Source organism: Salarias fasciatus, chromosome 4 (assembly GCF_902148845.1).
Source record: "Salarias fasciatus chromosome 4, fSalaFa1.1, whole genome shotgun sequence".
Classification (NCBI taxonomy): Eukaryota; Metazoa; Chordata; class Actinopteri; order Blenniiformes; family Blenniidae; genus Salarias; species Salarias fasciatus.
Genome location: NC_043748.1, coordinates 7,945,188 through 7,968,770, shown reverse-complemented (window position 1 = coordinate 7,968,770; position 23,583 = coordinate 7,945,188). Strand labels below are relative to the sequence as shown.

At 41.7% G+C, this 23,583-nt stretch overlaps 1 protein-coding gene across 4 annotated transcripts in view; it reads left to right on the top strand.

Moving 5' to 3' along the window:
• LOC115386506 (E3 ubiquitin-protein ligase rnf213-alpha-like) overlaps positions 1-23,583 on the top strand; it is a 109,788-nt gene that overhangs the window by 41,134 nt on the left and 45,071 nt on the right. For 3 of the 4 annotated variants that reach the window (XM_030088836.1, XM_030088837.1, XM_030088835.1), the window contains exons 28-67: positions 88-3,693; positions 3,782-3,906; positions 4,044-4,160; positions 4,245-4,369; positions 4,454-4,576; positions 4,673-4,737; positions 4,930-5,083; positions 5,349-5,490; positions 5,585-5,776; positions 5,874-6,004; positions 6,101-6,258; positions 6,349-6,543; positions 6,871-7,058; positions 7,152-7,272; positions 7,405-7,505; positions 7,728-7,910; positions 8,039-8,205; positions 8,295-8,397; positions 8,691-8,805; positions 8,906-9,113; positions 9,213-9,403; positions 9,510-9,632; positions 9,725-9,835; positions 10,763-11,005; positions 11,087-11,162; positions 11,268-11,302; positions 11,405-11,505; positions 11,599-11,755; positions 11,869-12,043; positions 12,444-12,535; positions 12,954-13,205; positions 13,493-13,622; positions 13,720-13,803; positions 13,900-14,080; positions 14,277-14,478; positions 14,586-14,663; positions 14,744-14,941; positions 15,176-15,265; positions 15,355-15,530; positions 20,084-21,489. The exons of the other annotated variant lie outside the window; for it this stretch is intronic. In XM_030088836.1, coding sequence (XP_029944696.1) covers positions 88-3,693; positions 3,782-3,906; positions 4,044-4,160; positions 4,245-4,369; positions 4,454-4,576; positions 4,673-4,737; positions 4,930-5,083; positions 5,349-5,490; positions 5,585-5,776; positions 5,874-6,004; positions 6,101-6,258; positions 6,349-6,543; positions 6,871-7,058; positions 7,152-7,272; positions 7,405-7,505; positions 7,728-7,910; positions 8,039-8,205; positions 8,295-8,397; positions 8,691-8,805; positions 8,906-9,113; positions 9,213-9,403; positions 9,510-9,632; positions 9,725-9,835; positions 10,763-11,005; positions 11,087-11,162; positions 11,268-11,302; positions 11,405-11,505; positions 11,599-11,755; positions 11,869-12,043; positions 12,444-12,535; positions 12,954-13,205; positions 13,493-13,622; positions 13,720-13,803; positions 13,900-14,080; positions 14,277-14,478; positions 14,586-14,663; positions 14,744-14,941; positions 15,176-15,265; positions 15,355-15,530; positions 20,084-20,240 — 9,171 coding nt within the window. In that variant the 3' untranslated portion in view covers positions 20,241-21,489. Of the gene's footprint in view, positions 1-87; positions 3,694-3,781; positions 3,907-4,043; positions 4,161-4,244; positions 4,370-4,453; positions 4,577-4,672; positions 4,738-4,929; positions 5,084-5,348; positions 5,491-5,584; positions 5,777-5,873; positions 6,005-6,100; positions 6,259-6,348; positions 6,544-6,870; positions 7,059-7,151; positions 7,273-7,404; positions 7,506-7,727; positions 7,911-8,038; positions 8,206-8,294; positions 8,398-8,690; positions 8,806-8,905; positions 9,114-9,212; positions 9,404-9,509; positions 9,633-9,724; positions 9,836-10,762; positions 11,006-11,086; positions 11,163-11,267; positions 11,303-11,404; positions 11,506-11,598; positions 11,756-11,868; positions 12,044-12,443; positions 12,536-12,953; positions 13,206-13,492; positions 13,623-13,719; positions 13,804-13,899; positions 14,081-14,276; positions 14,479-14,585; positions 14,664-14,743; positions 14,942-15,175; positions 15,266-15,354; positions 15,531-20,083; positions 21,490-23,583 lie in introns of those variants that run through there. 4 annotated transcript variants of the gene reach the window in all.

Here is a 23,583-nt window from a genome sequence, read left to right as displayed (position 1 = left end):
ACATGTTTTTTCAGTGGTACTGAGCACAAACAACAGCTATCAGTTGTGTGACTATGAAATGTTGCTAATCCTCAGTTTCATCCATAGGCTCAAATTTTGCCAAGCACATTCACAGATGTGTTTCCAAAAATTGTCTGCCGACCACCCAAAGATGTACTCATGCTTGAGATGAGGAAGCGAGAAGATCCAACAATTGTGAGCAATGATGACCCTCTGATGGATGAAGAAGAATTCAGGAGTGAAGCTTTCCAGCGACCATATCAGTATCTGACACGCTTTCATAATGGCATGGATTTAGATGCATTTTCATATCAATGTGTTGAGGGGTCACATGTGGAATGTCTTCAGATGCTTCTGATGAATTGTGGCATCATGGACCCATCCTGGGCAGAACTGAGGAATTTTGCATGGTTCCTTAACCTGCAGCTGAGAGACTGCGAGACATCTGTTTTTTGTGATGCCACTTTCACTGGAGACACGCTAAGTGGGTTCAAAACCTTTGTGGTAGATTTCATGATACTGATGGCAAAGGACTTTGCCACTCCATCACTCCACATCTGTGACCAGAGTCCTGGCAGGCTGCAAATGGATCTGACTGGTGTGAAAGATGAAGACTTGGCTCCTTTTCTCATCAGAAAAAGATGGGAAACAGAACCACACCCATACATCTTCTTCAATGATGACCATGTGTCTATGACCTTCATTGGTTTTCATCTTCAGCTCAATGAACAGGGCTTTGTTGACGCCATTGAGCCCACATCTGGAAGGGTCATCAAAAAGAATGTCATGACAAAGGCATTGTATGAAGGCCTGACACTGCAGAGAGTCCCATTCAACATTAACTTTGACAGTCTTCCCCGGGGAGAGAAGATCGAGCGAATTTGCAATGTTCTTGGGATTCAGTGGCCTTTAGACCCTGACGAAACCTATGAACTTACAACTGACAACATCTTGAAGATATTGGCAATCCACATGCGGTTCAGGTGTGGCATCCCTGTCATCATCATGGGAGAAACAGGCTGTGGTAAGACAAGGCTCATCAAATTTCTCTGCGAATTGCGAAGAAGTGGAGTCGCCTGCGAGAACATGAAATTGGTCAAGGTGCATGGAGGGACTACTTCTGAGAATATATTTTCCAAAGTCAGAGAAGCAGAAAACATTGCTTACGTCAACAAAGCAGACTATGGCTTTGACTCTGTTCTCTTCTTTGATGAGGCCAACACCACTGAAGCCATCAGCAGTATTAAGGAGGTCCTTTGTGACAACACAGTGAAGGGAGAAAGCTTGACAACAAATTCTGGATTGCAGATCATTGCTGCTTGCAATCCCTACCGAAAGCACACAGATGAGATGATCCAAAGGTTAGAATCTGCAGGCCTTGGGTACAGAGTTCGAGCTGATGAGATAGATGAAAAGCTTGGCTCCATCCCTCTTCGCCAGTTAGTATACAGAGTTCAAGCATTGCCACCAAGCATGATCCCTCTGGTGTGGGACTTTGGACAGTTAAATGATCAGACAGAGAAAATCTACATTCAGCAGATTGTGCAAAGAGTGATTGAAACAAAGACAATCGATGCGTATCACATCACCATGATCACTGATGTACTTTCAGCCTCACAGAAGTACATGCGTACAAGAAACGATGAATGCAGCTTTGTCAGCCTGAGAGATGTGGAACGTTGCATGCAAGCCTTCGTTTGGTTCTATGACAACCATGCCAAGTTTTTTGCAGAGCTTGAGGAACTTGAAAAAACTCAAAAAGCACAAAAGAAAGAGCGACATCACAGACGGTCAGAGGTCAGGGACCCTGTTGTCTGGTCTCTAGTCATGGCCACAGGAGTGTGTTACCATGCCTGCCTTGAAGATAAGGAGCAATACAGACAAAAACTCAGCAACAAACTAAAGACATACAGTCCAGCAGGTGTAATGCAGGAAATCTCATTAATGCAGGATTTGCTTTTAAATGGCGTCCCAATGGGTGACACGATTGCAAGAAACAATGCCCTCAAAGAGAACGTCTTCATGATGGTACTTTGCATTGAGTTGAGAATCCCTCTGTTCTTGGTTGGGAAACCTGGAAGTTCAAAATCTTTGTCCAAAACTCTGGTGGCAGATGCAATGCAAGGCCAAGCTGCTCATTCTGACCTTTACAAAAGGCTTAAACAGATCCACTTGGTGTCCTTTCAATGCAGTCCACATTCAACACCAGAAGGCATCATCAATACATTCAAGCAATGTGGACGCTTTCAAGAGGGCAAAAACCTTGATGAATACATCTCAGTTGTGGTTCTGGATGAGATTGGCCTGGCCGAAGACTCGCCAAAAATGCCACTGAAAACTCTTCATCCATTACTCGAAGAGGGATGTATCGATGATGAGCCCCTACCACACAAAAAGGTTGGTTTCATTGGTATTTCCAACTGGGCGCTGGACCCTGCAAAGATGAACAGAGGCATTTTTGTCTCCCGAGGTGACCCTGATCAGAAGGAACTCATTGAAAGTGCTCGAGGCATTTGTTCATCTGACGCAATGGTTTTGGAAAAAGTCAGCGATTTCTTCCAACCTTTTGCAAGAGCCTACTTGCAGATCTGCCGTAAACAAGGGAAAGGATTTTTTGGCCTTCGTGATTATTACAGCTTGATTAAGATGATCTTTGCAGTGGCTAAGGCTGCTCAAAGGAGGCCCACAGCAGAAGAGACAGCAAAGGCTGTTTTGAGAAATTTCAGTGGCAAGGATGACGTAGATGCAGTTACTGTCTTCACAAAGAAACTGCAGATCACTCCGAATCTTGAGAACCTCAGCGCCATCGAGTTTGTGAGAGAAAACCTTCACGCAACTGCACAAGATGAAGAATGTCGGTACCTGCTGGTACTCACAAAAAATTACGCAGCTCTGCAAATCCTGCAGCAGACATTCTTTTCAGAAAGTGTTCAACCAGAGATAATCTTCGGCTCCAGCTTCCCAAAGGACCAAGAGTACACCCAAATCTGTCGCAACATCAACAGAGTGAAGATATGCATGGAGACAGGTCAAACTGTGGTTTTACTAAACTTGCAGAACCTCTATGAAAGTCTGTATGATGCCCTCAACCAATACTATGTCTGCTTGGGCGGGCAGAAGTATGTGGACCTTGGACTGGGAACCCATCGTGTCAAATGTCGAGTGCACCAAGATTTCCGGCTCATTGTCATTGAAGAAAGAGAGGTGGTCTACAAACAGTTCCCAATACCTCTCATCAACAGGCTGGAGAAACACTATCTGGACATTCACACGGTCCTCAGAACAGAGCAGAAGAGGATCGTGGAAGAACTGGAGAAATGGGTCACACTCTTTGTAACTCTGAGCAGTCAGTTTGCAGCAGTGAATCAAACATACAAGTACCAGCCCCCAGACGTCTTCATCGGCTATCACTCCGATGCATGTGCTTCTGTGGTTCTTGAAGTGATGGAGAGGCAGAAGGCTAATTTGAACGTGACAGACGCTGAGAGGAACGTGCTTGATGAGGCCAAACTCGTACTCCTCAAGTGTGCTACACCAGACTCGGTGGTGCGGTTGGACTGCACAGGCCTTCCAAAGGTGGAGAGTGAGGAGCTTGCCAAGATCTACTTTGAAGAGCAGAGTAACAATTGTTTGGCAGACTACGTACTTGCTCACACAAGACAGGAAGTCAGTTGTCGCGCTGCCTTCACAGAGGTAAAGAATTCAGCTGTTATGCCATAGTATTGTGTATGGTCAACTTTAAAGTGCCTTAAAAGATTTTCTTTTCATTTACACACAAAAGGTGACAACATTCTCCAGACTGTTGACAACTTTTGACTTGGAACCACTGAAGGAGATGTTGCACAGTGTTGAGCTTCTTTCACTCCAGCAGTTTGACACAGAGCACTCATTTTTGAAGAAGATCAGGTTTGTTGATGTCCTGGCATTATTTTACACAATCTGATTTCTGATGACTTGCATGTTAAGAAAAAAAAACCAGATGAAAATAAGAAGAAAAGATTGGTGTGTGATTATTATTATTATTATTATTATTATTTTTGCAGAAACTTTCTCACTGCTGAAAATGGAAGCAAAACTCCCGAATCATGCAACAAGACCCTCATCATTCAGTGTGATTACGATGAAGCCGCTCACAGTGTCAATCTCATTGCATCTGCAAAGTACGTCCAGCATTTCTTAAATGGCTTTTTCCATCTTGCCCTCCATTGCAGTTTTACTAAGTTCAGTTTATTGTTCTTTTCCAGGTATTCCTCAATCAACGAAATCAGCAAAATTACTCAGGAAAGGACCGGATGCAATGTGTTTGTCTACTTCATCACCAGACTGCCAAGAATGGAAGGGGGGACCACTTACATTGGCTTTCATGGCGGTAAAATGGCTTCTCAATTTTTGCTCTTTTTTTTCATACCTAATTTGACAAGCATGTATCTGATATATGTTAACATATTCACAGGTCCTTGGAGATCAGTTCACATTGATGATTTGAGACGGTCAAAAGACATTCTTTCCGACATCAAAACCTTGCAAAGCATGACAATCAGTCAGATGTTTGAAAAAAAGATGATGCAGCAGGAAGGTAACTTAGACATAAAGCAATTCATTGAATGTTATTTTTTTGCACTTTTTAACTCTAATATTTTACATTGTCTTAAATTATGAAACTTTTTTGCAGCCATGGAGGTTGATGACATGTACTCTGAGACGACAGAGCTGGAAGAAACAGCATCAGATGAAAATGTGAGAATAATTCACATGTTGTTTGTGGTCAAAAACACTCGTTGGGAATATAATAAGATTGTATATCAACAGACACATGTATTGCATGTGTTGGTTTCTTTCAGCTCAACACAAATTTTAATCACCAGTGATGCTTTTTTGTGATAGTTTTCTTCTGAAACAGTTATTAACCAAATTGTCTTTCTTTGGTAGGACGGGGACAGTGTTGTGGACACCACAGCACTGCTGCGAAGCTGTGTGCAGAGCGCAGTGAGCATGTTGAGGGACAATGTGGAAAGTGGCAGTCGCAGTACTGAAAGGGTTGAGATTCTTCTGGCTCTCCTCAGTGAAGAAGATGAAATGAAAGGTACCAATTGCATTGACTGAACTTTTTTTTCCTGAAATTATTTTCCAAATGTCGCAATTCGTCGAGTGATGCCAACCACGAAATTGTGAAATCTCCTAATTTCAACAATCAACATGTTGGTCTTTTTCTATTCCGGATAAAAGATGGGCTTCATGACATTTGAACTTCATTTGCATTTTCCGAATCAAATGATCTTTATATAATAAGGGTCCTGCTTTAACGCAGTAAACGGCAGTTACAATGCTCGTTCTTTTTTTTTTTTTAGGGAAATTTCTGGAGACTGTCAAGAGCCGCCTTCACTCATTGTTGGCGACTCAAGATGGCAACACCTTCTCATCTGTCAAGAGCAATTGGGTCCTCAAAGAGGCCTCAAACATTGATGCTTTGCAAGAAGGAGGCACATTCAGGTGAGTACCTCATTTTCCATACAAGATTGCCTCTGTGTGTTCATAATGTTGTTGCAGACGTTAACATTTTTTGCCTTTATATTGTTCACAACAGGCACACCTTATGGAAGCGTGTTCAGGCTGCTGTTTCTCCTCTCTTGGCACATCTTGTTTCAGTCATTGACAGAGACCGAAACATGGATATTCTGCTTGATAGAAACAGTGGTGAAACTGTCAAAAAGCTGTGGCTGGATATTTTTGCCAATGATAAACTGCTGGAAATGTCACACCGAACAATCGATCGAAAGTAAGAAATGTTAATTTATAAACTTCATTGATGATTAGGAATGCCATTTTCATGAAATTAATGGGGTTTTTTTATGCTTTTTTACAATCCGTGACAGCTCTGAGACGAGAACAATTCTTGTACAAAACTCCATCGCTCAAGACAGGAACATGAGCTGCAGCATGCCCTTCAGTTGGAGGATCAAGGATTTCTTGGAAGAACTCTGGGTTCACGCACTTCAAAATGAAGGTAATTGCATTTCAGGTATTCCCCTTTATGTGCATGCTGCTTTACTAATGTACATTTATTCTTTAAAATTGAATTTTGACCTTGTACCTCTCCTAGGGCACACACAGCAGCAGTTTGATGAGTTCTTTTGGAAAACGCCACTGGGTCGATACATAACAGAAGCAGATCCAGACATGCAGATGGAGTTTTTCCACCGCTACCTTCAGGACTTCATCTGTATGACAATGACCGTCTCTTGTCAGGAAGATCGACAGGTTGTTTTGAGATCAACACTGAAGCTCTTTATTGAAGCTGCATCTCTCTGTGTATAAGCTCATATTAATGCCAGTCGCCTGCTTTTCTAGCTTCTTTGTAATGCCCTGAATTGCTGCGTCAATGAGATGAAAGTGCATCAAGAGGAAGCAGTGGTATCTCTTCCATGGGTCCATGCTGCTTATCACAAGTTCAAGATCCGCCTGCAGAATCTCTCCAGAATGATCTGCATCAAGCCCCAAGTGACCCACGACCTGAGGAATCTTGACAGAGATGGGATTGAACTTGTAAGACTAAATAATATATATTTTGCTTTTATAAATTTCATTTAGGCTGTTTGAACTTTACGGAACGGTATTTATTATGGCCACTCAAGACAAAAAAAAAACCATAGGGGTTTTGAATTTTTTTAGTTTATGTAATTGCATACGAAATCGATATTTATGGTGGAGTATAAAGCAGGGAAGCCATTTTCACTTCATTCTTGATATTGTATTTCTACTTTTTTCCACTTATGGAACCACTTGGTGTCACTCATGCAGTCAGTTCACACTGGTGTTTTGGTGTTCATGTTGCTCTTTTGAGGCCAGTGATGTGCTGTTCTCATCTTTCAGGTACATGATGTGTACGCTGCCTTTGCATGTGTGGAGCATTTGGAGCCCAGAGTTTTGGACACTGATGCTCAGAGACTGGCCTGGCTGAGGGACGTGAAAAAGCTCCAAGTGCCGATTGATTTGGTTTGCTCTGAGGACAGCATGAGACATTACGGAGAGAAGAGCAAGATGCTTGCAAGCCGAGTCCAGTAAGTCAAGTTCTCCTAGATTAATATGAGATTGACTGTTTTAAGTTTGTAAGTAGAAAGGTGATAAATGATTTTTGTGTGTTTTGATCACAGAGCAGGGTGGAATCGGATTTATTCTCTCTCCCTCTATGTGGAGCACATGTTGCTGGGGATCGAGGAGTTGGAAATGAAGCTGGCGCCTATAGTTTTGGAGAGCACACGACGGCTTGGAAAGGTTTGTCCTGGTTCTTTGTAAAGACACAATTGTCAGACTACCACTAATTAGCTTCAAGCTGCTATTATAATAATTGCAAAATATTCTCTTTTAATTAAAAAAAAATTGTATTCCCTTTCATCTTCGATCAAGGTACTAGAAGAAAATTCAGATCTGAAAACTCAGCAGTCTTTTGAGGCGGTGATTCATTTGCTCAAAAAGTGCAAAGATGAAGTTGTTCAGCGCATCTTCAGGTAAAAATTCAATCACAGTAATTTTCAATTGATGCTTTATCTCTCATACATGACTTCTGCCGCACCAGGTTATTTGTCTTAAAATATCTTTGACTTTGTAAAATTTAGCTTTGGATTTTTTACTTTGTGTATGGAGTCATCATGTTCTCCCTGTGTGTACCTGTTCTAATGGTACTCTGGTTTCCACCCAGTTTTAATTTGCATTGTCTTAATTGTGTTCAGGTTCGGTCTCACACAGTGCCCAGTCTGTATGGGAGACCCCAAAGATCCACTCTGCCTGCCATGTGAACACATCTTCTGTGTGGACTGCATCAAACAGTGGCTGGGACCTGGTCAGATGTTCTGTCCCTCCTGCATGCTGCAGGTCGATGATGATTTTCCTTTGGTCCCGACAGAAGAAACAAGGTTGGTAACTGTATGTGTATTTGAGCAGAATAAACTGATGTCTGTCTTTTCCATTTGTCATAAGGACCAAAAGTGATCTCTAATCCTCAACGAACATGTGTTTGACCTGAAACTCTTGCTTTGCTTAGGAAATCAGTCAACCTGCATGCTCAGTTCAGGAAGCGGTGCAATGCTTTCTTCATCGACCTGGTGTCCACGGTGTGTTTCAAAGATAACTCTCCACCCTGCTCACAAGTCATTTTCCATCTGCTGTCCTTTCTGATGACAGAGGCCAGTCCTGTTCCCATTCTTCGAGGTACTGCACACTTCTCTCCCTCCTCATTCACGGGTTTCGTTGTAACAGCTGTGATCTGAAATCCATTCCATTTTTTTCTTTTGTTTTAGCAAATCGACAAGTTTTGACAAAGGCACTCTCTCCTTTTGATGACTCTGTGGATAAAAATCCAGTCATCCGGTCAGTGGTGCTGAAACTCCTCCTGAAGTACAGGTAAGATGCTGAGGAGACACCATGTGGTTCAAGAGGTGCTTAAGACACTATTCACTTCAATCCTGTTTCTATCCAAAACAAAGGTTCTTTTCCAAAGACCAGAGTGGTATTTTGTTGTTTTCCTGACGGCTGCCGAAACCGTCAGGTAAACAACAAAATACCACTCTGGTCTTTGGAAAAGAACCTTTGTTTTGGATTATAACTTGGAAGACCAATGAACCTTTTTGGACTAATCCTGTTTCTATTTTAATTTAATTGTTTTTTTTGTTTGTTTGTTTTTGTTTTGTTTAAAGCTTCGATGAAGTTAAAGACTACTTGCAGCAGCATCTGATGACAGTTGAGCAGAGCAACATCTTAGAAAATACCGACAAACTGGAGCTGTACTGCTTGTACATCAACTGTCTGGAGGTAAACATGCATTCAGATGCAGCAGTTGTCAATTAACAGTGTGTTCCAAACAATGGGGCTTGTTTCAATCATTTTCTTTCACATTTCTTTCACACTTTAGGACTCCATGTTTGAGAGACCGTGTTCCATGTTCAGATCCGCTGCAGACCAGCAGGCATACTTTCAAGAAGAAAGTCATTTTCTGACTGAGTTCTTGCAGTCACAGTCTCCTGAAGCAGCAACTGTGGAGTTCTTCCAGCAGGTCACCAGAGTCCGGATGGATCTAGATCTGTATGCAGGTCTCTTTGTGGAAGAAATGAGAGCTCCAGGTTTGTAATTTAATCTCAAAGTTGTATAATTTCCTTATATTGAACCTATTTTAGGTTTTCAGGTTGTATTTGCTGAATAAGGTGTTTTTTTTTCTTCAGGGTCCAAGATTGAAAGTGGAACCACAGCCTTCATGACCAGTGTGGTGAACTTGTGCAGAAGGAGTGGAAACGACTGGTATCGGGTCTATTTGATCCGAAAGATTTGCAGCCAACATGGAGTGGAGTTTGTCCTAAAACTCCTCAAGGTGGAGGAGATGCGCTGGCTCTTCCCTGAAGAAATTCTGCAAAAGGTTCAGTTGTCAACAGTTTGGATTTCAGCATGGATGACAGGATTAAATTGTTTATTAACCTAAAGCATTATATTCATAAAACAAATTCTTTTTGCACATCACCCAGAATGAAGAGGCTGTCCCTGTTGACCAGTATCTTGTTTGTGGGGAAGATTACAAAACGATCAGAGATGCTGTTGGAAAGGGATTTATGGAAGGAACAACAGATGAACTGGATGAGGCTTGTGAGGTAAAGTGACGCCTTTTGTTTATTGTAATGCGGTATCAGCTCAGGATTTTAGTTGAATATATGTTTTTATAATCATTGTTTTTATTACAAAGGGTTGCGGATGCTCACCACAGTGGAAAACCATTTACCTCTTGTTGGCACTCTACAGAGAAGTCACCACTCTCTACAGGGACATTAATACCAGCTTCCATCCTAAACCTGAGGTCGGTGATTAACTTAAGTCCTGTTGAGCTTCCACGTGAATAACAATCATTGGGGTATAAACAACTGTCCATATTCTCTTATCAAGTAAACCAATTTTGTCTGCTGTCTTGTAAATCACTTGTTGTTTTAAACTTAGTAACTTTATGATAATCTATCTCGTGTGCTGTATATGTACATTTTTGGCAATGACTAGAGTTTTATATTTTATTATTTTCCATTATTAATGGATCTGGCAATAGCAATTAGTAACACTGAAAACCCTTCTGTAATGGAACTTAACCAGTCAAAGTTCAGCTGTCATGGTATTGATGGTGATAATGTTGAACACAAACACCTTCACACACTATTTGGCCATTTTTGAGTGCTCAGTTAGGATACTGTGGTACAACCTGAGTGTGATCAAAGCTGCAACATAATAGTTGGATGTTATTGGTCCAGGCCAAGAGATTTGTCCTGTTTCCTAAGAACAAGGCAAACAAATGAATGAATTTTACAAAGCTCAGAGGACTCGCTATAGGACCTTACAGTTTTCCTCACCATCACCAAAAACACCAAAAATCTCCACTTAATTCTTGTAGAATTCTGTAAATAAATACAACTAATGTCTTGCAAGATGGCACTATCCTCTGAAGATTGACATTCACTGGAACAATGTCGGGAGCTTCTTTCTGTCACTGAAACACATTGGCATTGAAGCTACGTAACACTGCAGTCGTGGGTTGACAGTCGGGGGGCTGGAGGGCATGATGTGACTCGCGTTCAGTCAGATTTTGGAGCAGGTGCAGACAAGGTGGAGCAATCAAAGCCATTGTACAAGCCACCAGCCAATCAATGCCATCTGAGCTGCATACAGACTGGGAGAGCTCACAGTAACTTAAATCAGTCTTCAGCATGCCAATAACATATTTTAATGTTTGTACCGACAGCAAGTGGACGCCCTGCAGACTTACATCCAGACATCAAAAATCCTTGCCAGCAATGAAGCAAAGACCTTTGCTCAGTGTCTGGTGACCAACCAACTCGGGCCGCTGGTTCTTCCTCCTGGAGCCTCCAGTGCTGACTGTGTGTCAGTGGACTTAACTGTCCACTTGGCTGCTGTCCTGGTATGTGCAAACCAGGGGATCTTAGGTCCTCTGCTGCAGCTTGCAAAAACACCGGCCAACATGCAGGTATGTATTCTAGCTGCTTTCAGTGATGACAATTAGGATGTTATTTAAAGTGAAATTGAATTTCTCGGTCTGTTGCTTTAGGGAGCCTTCTTGCCCACAATGCCAGAAGACATGTTGGCAGTGGCTCACCAGGCTTTAGGACCAGTGCAGTGGTACAGTGAGTATTCATCACATGAAACTCCTGCATCTCGACTTTATTATTTATATGTTTTGAAGCAGGCAGAACAGTTACACATGAAATGTTTCTTTATTGTTACCACAGAGTGCCAAAATGGTCACCCATGTACCATTGGCGAGGTATGTTCTGTCTTATTCATGAATAATTATATGAGTTTGTGATGAGTTTGAGGTGTTCTTCCTTTAGTTTACATTTTCTTGCTTTCTTCTGCCTTTTCCTAGTGTGGACGGCCTACGGAAACAAGCACTTGCTTAGATTGTGGCGTTCCGATTGGAGGACTCAACCACGCTGCTTTGCAAGGATTTCAGCATGTGCAAATTCAGTAAGTGGTTTAAAAAATGAAGATGACAGATAATATTTCAACAATCAGTGTAGATTTTCGGTTTCCACCAATTTGTCCAATGTTTTCTGACAGAGGTGACCGCACTCAGACAGGCCACGTCCTTGGTGACCCCAGACGCAGACAGAATCCAGACATGCTGGACACCAAGAGCATTTCACCTGTTCCTTTCACCATTATCCGCATGATCACTCACATGGCAATGCTGCTTGGGGCCTACAGTCACCCACAGGTAGTTTCATTACACCAAGTAATGGTTTTCACTGTCTTATTCATACTTATTAATACTATAGAGTCATTCAGAAGTGGCGGTATATCAGTCAAGTGCTATTTCTATGATTTCAGTCTATCTCTGCTATCATCAAGCCTCCAGTCGGCGACACTGGAGCGTTCCTGCTCGCACACCTGAGAGAAGACATGAAACATCTCATCAGGTCTCTGGGTAAAGGAACTGATGATACGATCAGTGTTGTTCACCTGCTCATCAACAGCCTACTGGAACCCCAACAGCAGCAAAAATGTAAGAAATAAAATCTATACCGCTGCTGTGTGACTGTGCTGTGTCTTTTTTTTGAAGAAAGGGAATCCTTCCAAACCAAAAGTAAACTTTATCTGACCTCATCTTGCTGTTTTTTCTGCTTCTGGGCCATATTCTAACCCTTCAGTATTTTATGTTTGCTTCAGTTCATCAATTATTTCATTTTGGAACGCAATTTATGTTCAATCATTTATAATGAACTTACGTTCAGTGATTCCTTCTAACAATGAATGAAGGGTTCAAATTATCTCATTTTTGACCTTTGTGAGAAAAGACAAACATTTTGTCTAACACTGCTCAGATCATTCTGTTTATCATACGTTTAGCTCCAAGTACACTGTTTTTCTTCCACTGCTAAACACAAACTTGGTTTTCTTTTCAGGGCCTGTTCCTTACAATGATGTCCTGTCCACCAAAGAGGCTAGAAATGGGTGGGAGGTGGAAATGAGCAGCACCATCGCCCCACACCTAAAGGTAAAAAAGGCTTTTATGGAGCAAATAAACCAGTTTACTGCGATCTAGGTGCTGAACGTTGACAGAGTAGTTTGTGCTGTTGGTTCAAATCAAGAAGGTTGTGATTTTAAATCTAATTAGTGGGAATCCAACATTGTTTGTGTGGCGTTTGCTTGTTTGTGCATGAGTTTTCTCCCACAGAGAAAAACATGCAAGGTTAATTGGCGACACTAAATTACCCCAAACTGTTAATATGAGTGAGTGATCGTCTGATGGATCAGTGATCTGTCCAGGGTGTATTCTGCCCTCACTCAAAAGTAACAGGGATTGACTCCAGCACCCCACAACCCTGAACAGGATGAGATTATTGAAAGTAGTGACAAGTGCTTTTGCCTCATAGCAGGATGGTAATGGTTTAAGTTCTGATTCTGTCCCACAGCACTTGGACCGACGGCTAAAGGAAGTGAACGCATTTATTCGGGCAGACTCCCGCATCTCTGCCAATCCGATCATGAAGCTAATATTTGGCGATCCTCGTCTGTTCTTGGCCTCACTCCCCCCAAACTCTGTGATCCACGGGTCTGCTGTGTGGACCTGCAGAGAGAAGGTGTCTCTGCTGAGCCTCACCCACATTGTTGAGCAGAATGATGGCAAAGACACACTGCCTGTTCTCTGGAGGTTCCTGCATAAGGTAAGAAAACTGCAGCTGAGTGTGTAAATCCACCTTTAGAGACCTGGCAGAATAGTTTGAGAAGTTATTGGTAAGACACTCTGTGTACGGTGTCATTCTTTTATGTGGCTTTTCCAGAAGAAGATTTCTGACTTGAAATTAGGTTGAAACTGTTGCAAATATGCTGATATGAAATGATGACCATAATAACACAACAACCATTCTTATAAAATCTGGACATTTTTTGTCATGCTTTAACAATTAAGGAACATTAACCAAGGAACTTTACATACTGGTTTTATTTGCAGGAAGCTGAGGTGTGCCTGGTGAAACACCTTCCTGATATCCTCACACTCCAGAGGGATCTGGTTAAGAAGTTTCAAAACACCAAAGTGACGTTTAACTCCATCGAAGAATTTCTACACAGTCGAAAAGCAGGTATTGTAACATGTAAAACAGGAAAATCTCTTCCACACATGATGGCCACTGTCCCTGTTTGGCATCAGCACCTTTGAAACAATGTGTTTGTGTGCAGTTTCGCTGAAAGCCTGGTATGAGAAACGCATCCGAATCTTCCTGACAACCTGGAACCAGCTCAGAGTTTCTCTGGAAACCAACGGTAAATACACACACTATCCATCCAGACTTTCTCCTTTTCTGTTACACTCATGTTGTGCAACTCCTTCATCTGACACTGGATTAAAATCGTGTTCAGGTGAGATTAAGATCCCAGCTGAGTTCTGCCAGAAGGACCTGGATGTCAAAAGTGACTTCAGAGTGCTGCTACCGCGAAGACGAGGCCCAGGCCTCTGCTCCACAGCTCTCGTCAGCTACCTGATTGCATTGCACAACAATCTTATCTACTGCGTTGACAAGAACACTGGAGAAGAAACCAGGTGGGGGAGCTCTTGCCTCATTATTCACTTTCTAATGCATGAACACAGTGTGTGACTTCCTCACATAAATGCAGAATTTTTTTTAAAGATAATGAAAATTATGAAAACATAAAATTTAAACATCACAATCCTGGAAGATATATATCCTTAAACACAGGAACAATTATGTGTTTGTGTGTTTTTATGCCTCTCCCAGCTACAAAGTGAGCCCTGCAGATCTGACTGACCTGCATGTGATTCATTATGAGATGGAAAGAGACGTGATGCCACTGATTCTGGCCAACACCCAGTACAGCATCGAGAGGGGTCAGGAAACCATCCATGAGTACAACTTGCCCAAAATCCAACAGCAGATCATTTCCCGCTTCCTGCAGGGCAAACCTTTCATCACTCTAAACGTGAGCACAATGAAAAGCACAACTAAGACACTCGTTGCTTTGCCTGAACATTTGGAGAAAAAATGTGAAGACACTATTTCGCTCATGCTCATGTCTTTGTACCACAGGGAATTCCAACGCTGGTCAACAGACATGATCGCAACTATGAGATCATCCTTAAGGATGTAAAAACCAAAATCCAACAAGTAGGTTTTGATGCAAAGAAAAGTCATTTCCTTATCACCCGGGTTCATGTTGCTGAAGATATTCCTCTTCACACCAACAGGAACCTCTTCAGGCTCTCACCCTGGTTGCTGTGGCTGGAGATCTGCGCTCCTACAGTGATGTGTGTGAGGCCTTGCACACGCTGGAAGTGGCCCTCGGTTTCCTCGCAATGACTGGGGGAGAGCCGCACATGCAGCTGTCTTGCTACCTGGAGGAGGTTCTGCAGATGGGAAACCAAATGGCTCAGCACGTCCTCAAGGTTGACCTATCTGAGATACTGGTTATATTATCTTTCTGCAAGTTTGCTCGTTTCCACAGAACAACCAGAATGTTTTCTCTGGTTACAAAAATATTCAGTGCTACTTTTGTGTCATCTGACATATGTGCTATCATGTTGAAATCTGAGTTTTTTAATTTTAATCAACAAGGACTTAATTAGTTTATGTGCTGGACACACAAAGAATCGTGTTTTTGCTTCATTTTTGCCCTGCAGGCATTGAGTGTGTGTTGTCTGAAGCACTGTGTGGCACTGTGGCAGCTGCTGGCCTCGCTCAAATCAGAAAATATGCTCCAGCTCAAAAAGGTAAGGCATGGCACTGTGATTAGTTATCACAGTCGGAACTATATACATAACGTCTTTATGCTGATTCAAGATATTTCTGTCTTTCTCAGGATCCATTTCCAGATTCAAAAGAGTACAAACAGCCTCTCGGTGAAGAAAAACGCAGGCTGTTGGCAGGATTTTTCTCGAAGAACAGAGCTGATGTTTTCCTTCTGGAGATGCATGAATTCCTGGTGCTCGTGCTGAAAAATCCAAAGGCACCTGAAACCTACAGGCCTGCCTGGAGGTAAAATTAGTGCTTCAAATATATTAATGGTTTGAACCTGAGACCTGAGACAAAGGAATTGTAGAAACTAGCGCTGCCAAGAGATTTTAAAAGATCCAGAGATGATAAATTATAAATTCCTCATCCTGAGTGGTAACCATTGACAGTGTGGACGAAGCATGTGGCTCCAAAAAAAAAAAAAGAAGCTCACCCGGAAGTGTCAAAAACCTGCAATACGACAGTCCACCAGGGCATGGCTCCATAAAGGCTGTGACTCCAGAGACTAAAATTCACATCAATAAAACTGGATACGCTGAGTTTCTACAGCTCAGAGTAGTTTTTTTTTCATTGCATTTCATGGTCTGGAAGAGAAATCAGGTGATTCATCTGAAAATATATTGTTTATTTTTTTATTGTTTTATTGTTTATTTTTTATTCCATTTCATTCATGATACATAATTTTTCTACACATCTCTTAATCTTCATGTGTTATCATGTGAAATGAAAATGAAAAGGAGCAGACAGAAGACAAGTCTTATATACGTCTGCCCCTTCACTGCAACTCATTTTCCCAGGGCAACCAGCACTTAGACCATGTATTTGGATTCTCGCTTAACCACTACAGAACATACATGCATGCAAAAAACCAACAACAAAAAACATACAACAAAACCAAACAACAAAAAACAAAAACAAAAAAAACAAAAAACAAACAAAACTACTACTCCCTACCTCAATCATCCAATTCATAATTTTTGATTTTTTCTTCTTTAAACTTTTTCTTAAACTGAAACATGACTGTACAATCCTTTAACTCTGTGTTTTGTGCATTCCATAGCTTTGTACCTGCAACAGAAATACACATCTGCCTTAACGTTGTCCGAGCAAACTGGTGTTTGAAATCATATGGTCTCCTATGATTTCCACTCTCTGATCTAATGTCAAATATATATTGAAGCTGTTCTGGTAGAACTCTAACTTTTGCTCTGAACAGCACCAGAAGTGTTCTCAGCTCAATTAAGTCTGTTCATTTTAGCAAACCCGACAACATAAAAAGTCTATTGGTATGTGCTCTATAATCCTCTTTATACATAATTCTTAATGCTCTTTTTTGTAACCTATGTACAACCTATGTACAAATTCACAATGCAAAACAGTGTTGTCGACGCACCACACACAACCAAGAACAATCCCAAACCCCCAAGCAAGACAACTCCAAAACAGAGTCGACAACCAACACAAAAACTGACAGAACCATACATATACACACACACACACACACACACACACACACACACACACATATACTTTTTTTCTTTTTTTTTCCCCCTGACGAACCATAGTAGTGAACAGACCAGGCCACAAAAATAAAAGGTGTCGAGAAGGAAGGAAATGCAAGGACACCACAAACCTTTTTTTTTTTTTTTTGAGAATATAGCTAGTAGTAACTAGTAGTAAACTCGGGGCGTGCATCAAGAGAGGGCTACTACAGATCACCATTATTCTAACCACCACAAGAAGACAAGGTAACCGAGTATGTGAAGAGTGTTTAAAGATCAACGTGATCATTCAAATACGATGGTGATAGTGATGGTGATAGTGATCATGCATATATGACCTCTAACCCTTGAGAAGGCCAGCAGCAGGCCAGAGAGGCCCTCAGAGCCCAGACAGCCGGCGGTCATCACAGAGCCCGGATCCAGCTGCTTTGTCCCTCTTTTAACCAGCCTCAGGCTCAGGGCTTCTCTCGGCTAACCACAGCCGAGCCGGCAGTGTCACAGCTCTGCTCATAAATTCACAGGCATCCACAGAGATGCCCAGGTGGGGGTAAACTCTGCCGCTGGTCGTGCCTGGGGCCAGGGAGAACCACCGCAAGCGACCGGGGGGAAAGCACCGTTAGCGCCGGCCGGCCTTGCTGGGCGGCCGGAGAGAAGCACCTCTTGTGGCGGCTGGCAGGGCCTAGAGGTGGCCCAGCGGGTGGTTCTCTCCATGAACCCTCAAGCCTGTGAATCTCCAAAGAGAGCCAAGATACTGCGCGCTAGTTAGATAGGAACTTTATTAAACCAGAGGGAAATTCATGTGTTCAGTAGCTTACATAAATAAATACTGAAAAGACAAGACAGGCAGATCCAGCATTAAATACCACTGGGTTAAAAATATTGTGGCGATCTCGATGAGCGGCAGAGATGGAGACTCAGTTTGCTCTTTAGTTTAACAGGCAACAGAGTTTATTGTGAGAACAACTATCTCTGTGTGCATCTCCCCAGTGGCGCGCAGGCCAGGTCCCTCCCCGAGAGGTCTCCCCGACCCACAGTGCACACATAATAAAAATAAAAGGAACACAAAACGGTGGCAACAGCACAACAACAATAAACATAACACTCCCATACTAAATGAACACAAATAAACACATAAAACACACATAACACGGCCCGAACTGGCCCAAATGATCCCGCCTCCCATGAGCCTTTGCAGCTCCAACACAGTCAGCAGGGCAGCGGCCCTCTATCGCCCCCTAGCAACCCCCTCACGGTCGCTACAATATACAGTACATAAACATTAAAAGGAAAGATATACAATGGGGGAAATAAGTATTGAACGCATTAACTGTTTTGTCATTACATTTATTTCCAAAGATGCAATTCATGTGACATTTCTTCCAGACACTGGTATTAACTCAAATAATCCACACATGAAAAGAAATCACAACATTCAGACACATCTCATGATGGGTAAAAGCAAGGAGCTCTCTCAAGACCTTCGCAGCCTGATTGTTGCTCAGCATCAGAATGGAACTGGTTACAGACTTATCTCAAAGAATCTGAGTATTCCAGTAAGCACCGTTGGGGCCATTATCCGCAAGTGGAAGAAGCATCACCTTATCATCAACAGGCCGCGCACAGGAGCTCCTCGCAAGATTTCTGACCAGGGAGTCAGAAAGATGGTCAGAAGAGTTCTCAAAGAGCCAAGGACCACCCGGAAAGCACTCCAGCAAGACATGGAGGCAGCAGGTACAAGTGTTACAGAGAAAACGATAGGCAATGCACTCCACCGCCATGGCCTCTATGGACGCTCAGCCCGCAAGACTCCGTTCCTCAAAAAAAGGCATGTTGAAGCTCGTCTAAAGTTTGCTAAACAGCATCTGGATAAGCCTGTGGAATACTGGGAGAATGTTGTCTGGTCAGATGAGACCAAAATTGAACTTTTTGGCTGTCATACTACACACCATGTTTGGAGGAGAAATGGCACTGCACATCACCCAAATAACACTATACCAACAGTGAAGTTTGGTGGTGGAAACATCATGGCATGGGGTTGTTTCTCATCTCGTGGTACTGGCAGACTTCATATAATTGAAGGAGCAATGAATGGAAACATCTATCGGCAAATTCTTGAGATGAACCTCCTGCCATCCACCAGGATGATGAAGATGAGACGGGGCTGGACCTTTCAACAGGACAACGATCCGAAGCACACGGCAAAGTTGACTCTCGAATGGTTTAAAAAAAGAAAATCAATGTGTTAGAATGGCCCAGTCAATCACCTGACTTAAATCCGATCGAACATTTGTGGAAAGAACTAAAGATAAGGGTTCACCAGAGGGCACCAAAGAATATTCAGGATTTGAAGACAATCTGTGCGGAGGAATGGGCAAAAATCACACCTGAGCAGTGTGGGCGATTAGTTCATACATACAACAAGCGTCTGGAAGCAGTCATTGCAAACAAAGGCTTCTCCACAAAGTATTAAACGAGTCTCAGATAGTGTGTTCAAAAACATCTATACACTATCTGCATACCCCCGACCCGGTCTGGACAGCGGCATGGTACTGCTGGCGGATGTGAAGAACACTTTCCCAGCGTTGCTTGTGGACCTGTGTCCTTCAGTCCGTGGACAACGTGAGCGCGGTAATGGACTGTCAGGCTGGTCCCGGTCACACGCATGAACGCTGTAAACAGTTATTGACAAGTTAATGATATGCAAACACTATGGAACCAGTTTACAGCAGACCATCACATTATCACACAACGCCACAGTCCTGGGCTCAGTCAATCTCGCCCCATGTTGCTCTCAAGCCCCGCCCCCTCGCTGTCTTTTTTGTCTGGCTCCAAAAACCCAACATGTCCGCCTCCAAGCTGGCTTCATTTTCAGATATTAGAAACAGGAAACGGATGATGTCACGAATGCTCTGTCCATCTTATATACTCACTGGCGGTAGACTGTTAAAGTTTGCAAGTCGTAGCATATATTTTTCATTTTAGATCTCAGAAGCAGTGGATGTTGTTCTTTCCCAACTTCAAAGTCACATTTCTTGTGCTCAAGAAAATCTAATATCTGCTCATGTAGCTCACTATTTTTGGAGGCAATGGTGTTGTCAAAATATTGTTTTGTGAAAATTATCTTGATTTGATTTGACTTGAAAAATCAGTCCCATTTTAAACTGATAATTATGAGCTCCAAACATTATTCCAACTACATAGTAGTCAATTACAAAAACATTACTGTTACTGAAATATTGTTTTTGTAAATCAGAGTTTCAATTTTAAAAACCATTTGTGTTTTATCTCCTAAAGCTTGAAAGACACCTTGATGGCTTACATGGAGTGCAAAGACATGGATGTTCCTCCAGAAGTGGAAGAGCATTTCCCAAAGGAGATCAGCCTGGCACATTACGTGGAAGCCTGGAAGTTCATTGTGGACTTCAAGAACAAGCGTGGACATCGACAATGAAGATCCCATTAGTTGTTTTGCTTTTTGTGGATTAAAATCAATCACTTCAGGTGAAGTTTATGGCCTGAAGTAACAGTCCTGACAATCCGTATTTCTATATGTTCATGAAGAAGAGACGTGCCTTTTCACTGAATACCTTTCAATACTTTCAAAACAAAAAGCAATGTGAACTTTTCTGTGGTGTTTCAGATCTTGTTTTGTGTTATTTTGTATTTCTTAATCAACATGCACAAAGTCTCTGCTTAGTTGAAGACTTTTTTCTTGCACTTTACTTTTGTTATTCATAATGTGACTTTGAAAAAAAAAAAAACTAATTCACTCAGGTAAAAAATGTTGTGTATATCTTGATCAAACTGCATCTAAATTTAACTTTACTTGCCTTAATACAACAGGTAGTTTTTGTCAAGCAGGTGTTTCACTGTTGCCATGCCATGTGTAACTGTTGTTGCCTTTTACATTCATCACTTAGCAGCTGTCTTTCATTCCATCTTTTTCATTTGATGTTATTTTGATAAGTGATTGAGTTCTTCTATGGATAATTTTTCAATTATAAAGTGTCTTCAGTAAAGTGTAAATCCATTCACTGCTCTATTTTTGCGATCTACACTAAATTTTCAAGAGCCTGAGAACTGGAGGGATCACCAGTTAATTACTTCTTGTTTACTCTCTACATCACTGCCAACATGCAGCAAAGGATGTATATGATGCAGTGTTCAGGAAATGTCTGAGATTAATGACTGTCTCTGATCAGATTCATGTGTAAATAAGGACAAGACAAGAAAACTTTCAAAGTACAGTTCTAAATGTGCTACACACACTTTCTTGGTCTGTGCTTAAAACACACTGCTTTGGTTTTCTGTCAGTGCCAACACAATACATGAAATATTGCATGTAATGGGCACACAATTGCAACAGATGAATGAAATAATAGATAATATGAAATGTTAGAAATAAATTTTCAGTAAATGTGCACTTCTGCAGGTGTCTGTATTTATATCAATTAAATGCTGAAATAGTCCAAACCACACCGAACTACAGATATTTACTCAATCTCCCCTTATTTGTTGCTTCCCTGTTAAGATTTTATTTTCCAGTGTAACCAAACGAAGCATCAAGTTTAGTTTCAACCTTGAGTGTGGGGGATGTGGGTTCGAATCTTGTATATCAGTGTAATCACTGGCAAGTTGCAATGACTTATCTTGTTGACCCAGTAAAAAAAAAAAAAAGCAGAATAAACACTGACTGTAGATTTGTGTTTGTGACAAAGTGAAACATCCTCTTTATTCAGTCTCTGTTGTGATGGCCGGTGGAAACAGTACAGGCTCAAATGGTGAAGTGTTAAATCTCCACTTAGGACAGTGAAAATATTCAGTTGAAGACTTTGTGACATATTTATGAGAAACTAATCAATATAGTCTCCTTGTAGATGGCTGTTAAAGCATCAGTCCTGCAGCAGCCATGCACACCGCCAGTAAAGAATTAGACCTGGTTTGAAAATATTCAGTACGATAGTACCTGGAAAAAAGTCTGAAAAACATTTAAGAGACTTCTCACAAGGTGATGATGGTATAATATATCCTGAATGGTGTTTCCTGTTGAATGCTTCATGGCTCCATTACAGATCAGTGATGGCCCAGAGGTTACACTATTGAGTGAGAGAGAAGCCATCGATGCAGATATTGACCTTAATACTGATAATAAATCTCTCATGTGAGTTTCTTTTACCGATGGTTCCACTTTGTATTCAACAGTTACTTATGTAGCATTAAAAATGCTCATCAGCAGAATCAGCTGCAGGGTGCAGCAGGTGGACTCTCATAATGACGACGACTCAGTGATTTACAGCTCAGTATGGAGGTAAAGTTCAGCTCCTCTGTTGACTCACAGAAAGCAGGAATAGTTTCCCCTTTCTTTCTCTTCCAGGAATCACTGTTTACCTGTAACCTGCTGTTTATTGACCTTCCAGACAAATTCCAACAAATCTGTGTTGTTTTACAAGCATCAAAATTCTATTGAAACATACATTTGACCATCCAGACCAAGTGATGGGGTCAAATTTAGGTCAGAAGACAAATCTTCCGCAAGGGTCAAAACCACAACTAGTCCGTCCCGAAGCGGGGTCAGTGGTGTACAAGATCTATTGGCATATAGGAGGACTTTTAACTTTTCAGTTTCACAAATATGAAAAGAGAAGAATAATTGATGACATGAATGTTACAATAAGATTTGTTCGACAGTTCTATTAAAAAAAATGTATTTATCAAGCATTTACTGACACATAATGCTGAATCAGAATGATCCGCAGAAGACTAAATATATTCTTCCCCTGGTGAAACATCTATCCGAGGACAAACGGTGATTCATCTGTGTTCATGACAAATGAATTCAAGAAAACCCACAAAAGTACTTTAACAATTTTTTCAAAAGTCAGAATGTCCAAACAACAAATCAGAAACGGCATCATGGACATCTTGAAACACACTGAAAAGGAAAAAGGAAAATTTGAGCTGTTGAAGGCATCAGTCTGGGACAGGAGCTGGCAGTGAGACACGCTGAAGCGACAGTAAACTTACCTCAAGCAAAACCGTTTAATCATCAGATGCAAAAAACGTTACATCAGGAAGTCATTTTTCTCATTACTTCTGATTTCAACTCAGGGAAAATGGGCCAGACCAGGAAAACACACTTTTCTAATGTTTTCTTTTTTATAATAACAATTCAGAAGGTGTTCATTACATTTGTTATTGTGATTTGTTTTTTACAATATTTAAAAAAACTGAGTCACGCCTCAGTCTTTATATTTTTTTATATTTTCTTCTTTAGTAGCTATAACTTGTATACCTTTGAGTCTCTAGCTTGGCATGCCAGACTGACTTCTATGTGTTAAACACATGTATCCCTGAGCATGGAGAGACAGTCTGGCGTGCCAGGCTATTGAATCTCACAGCCAGTTTCCCTGGTTTCCAGGTTGCCATGGCAATGTGCCTGTACCAAATGAAACAGAAAAACCAAACTGGAGATTCAGAAACACCCCTGATTAGTGTTACCACGAGACAGCTGAGGTGACTTCTTCTACCTCAGCAGCCACGTGACAAGTGGAGACCAAAAAAAAAAAAACAGTGGTGAGAGACACAGGCTGGGTTATACCGCCCCCTGTTGGATATTTTGAAGCACAACAAGCTTTTTCCTCCCTCTGCCTTTGTGACTCGAATAAAAACCCAGGCTCTCATGAGTCAGGGTCATGTGAGAGTTGTGGAGAAGAACAGCTCATTATAAGATGAAGGTCACCCTGCAGGATGTGGAATGAAACAATAGTCTTTCACAGATACGGCATATCGCCCTT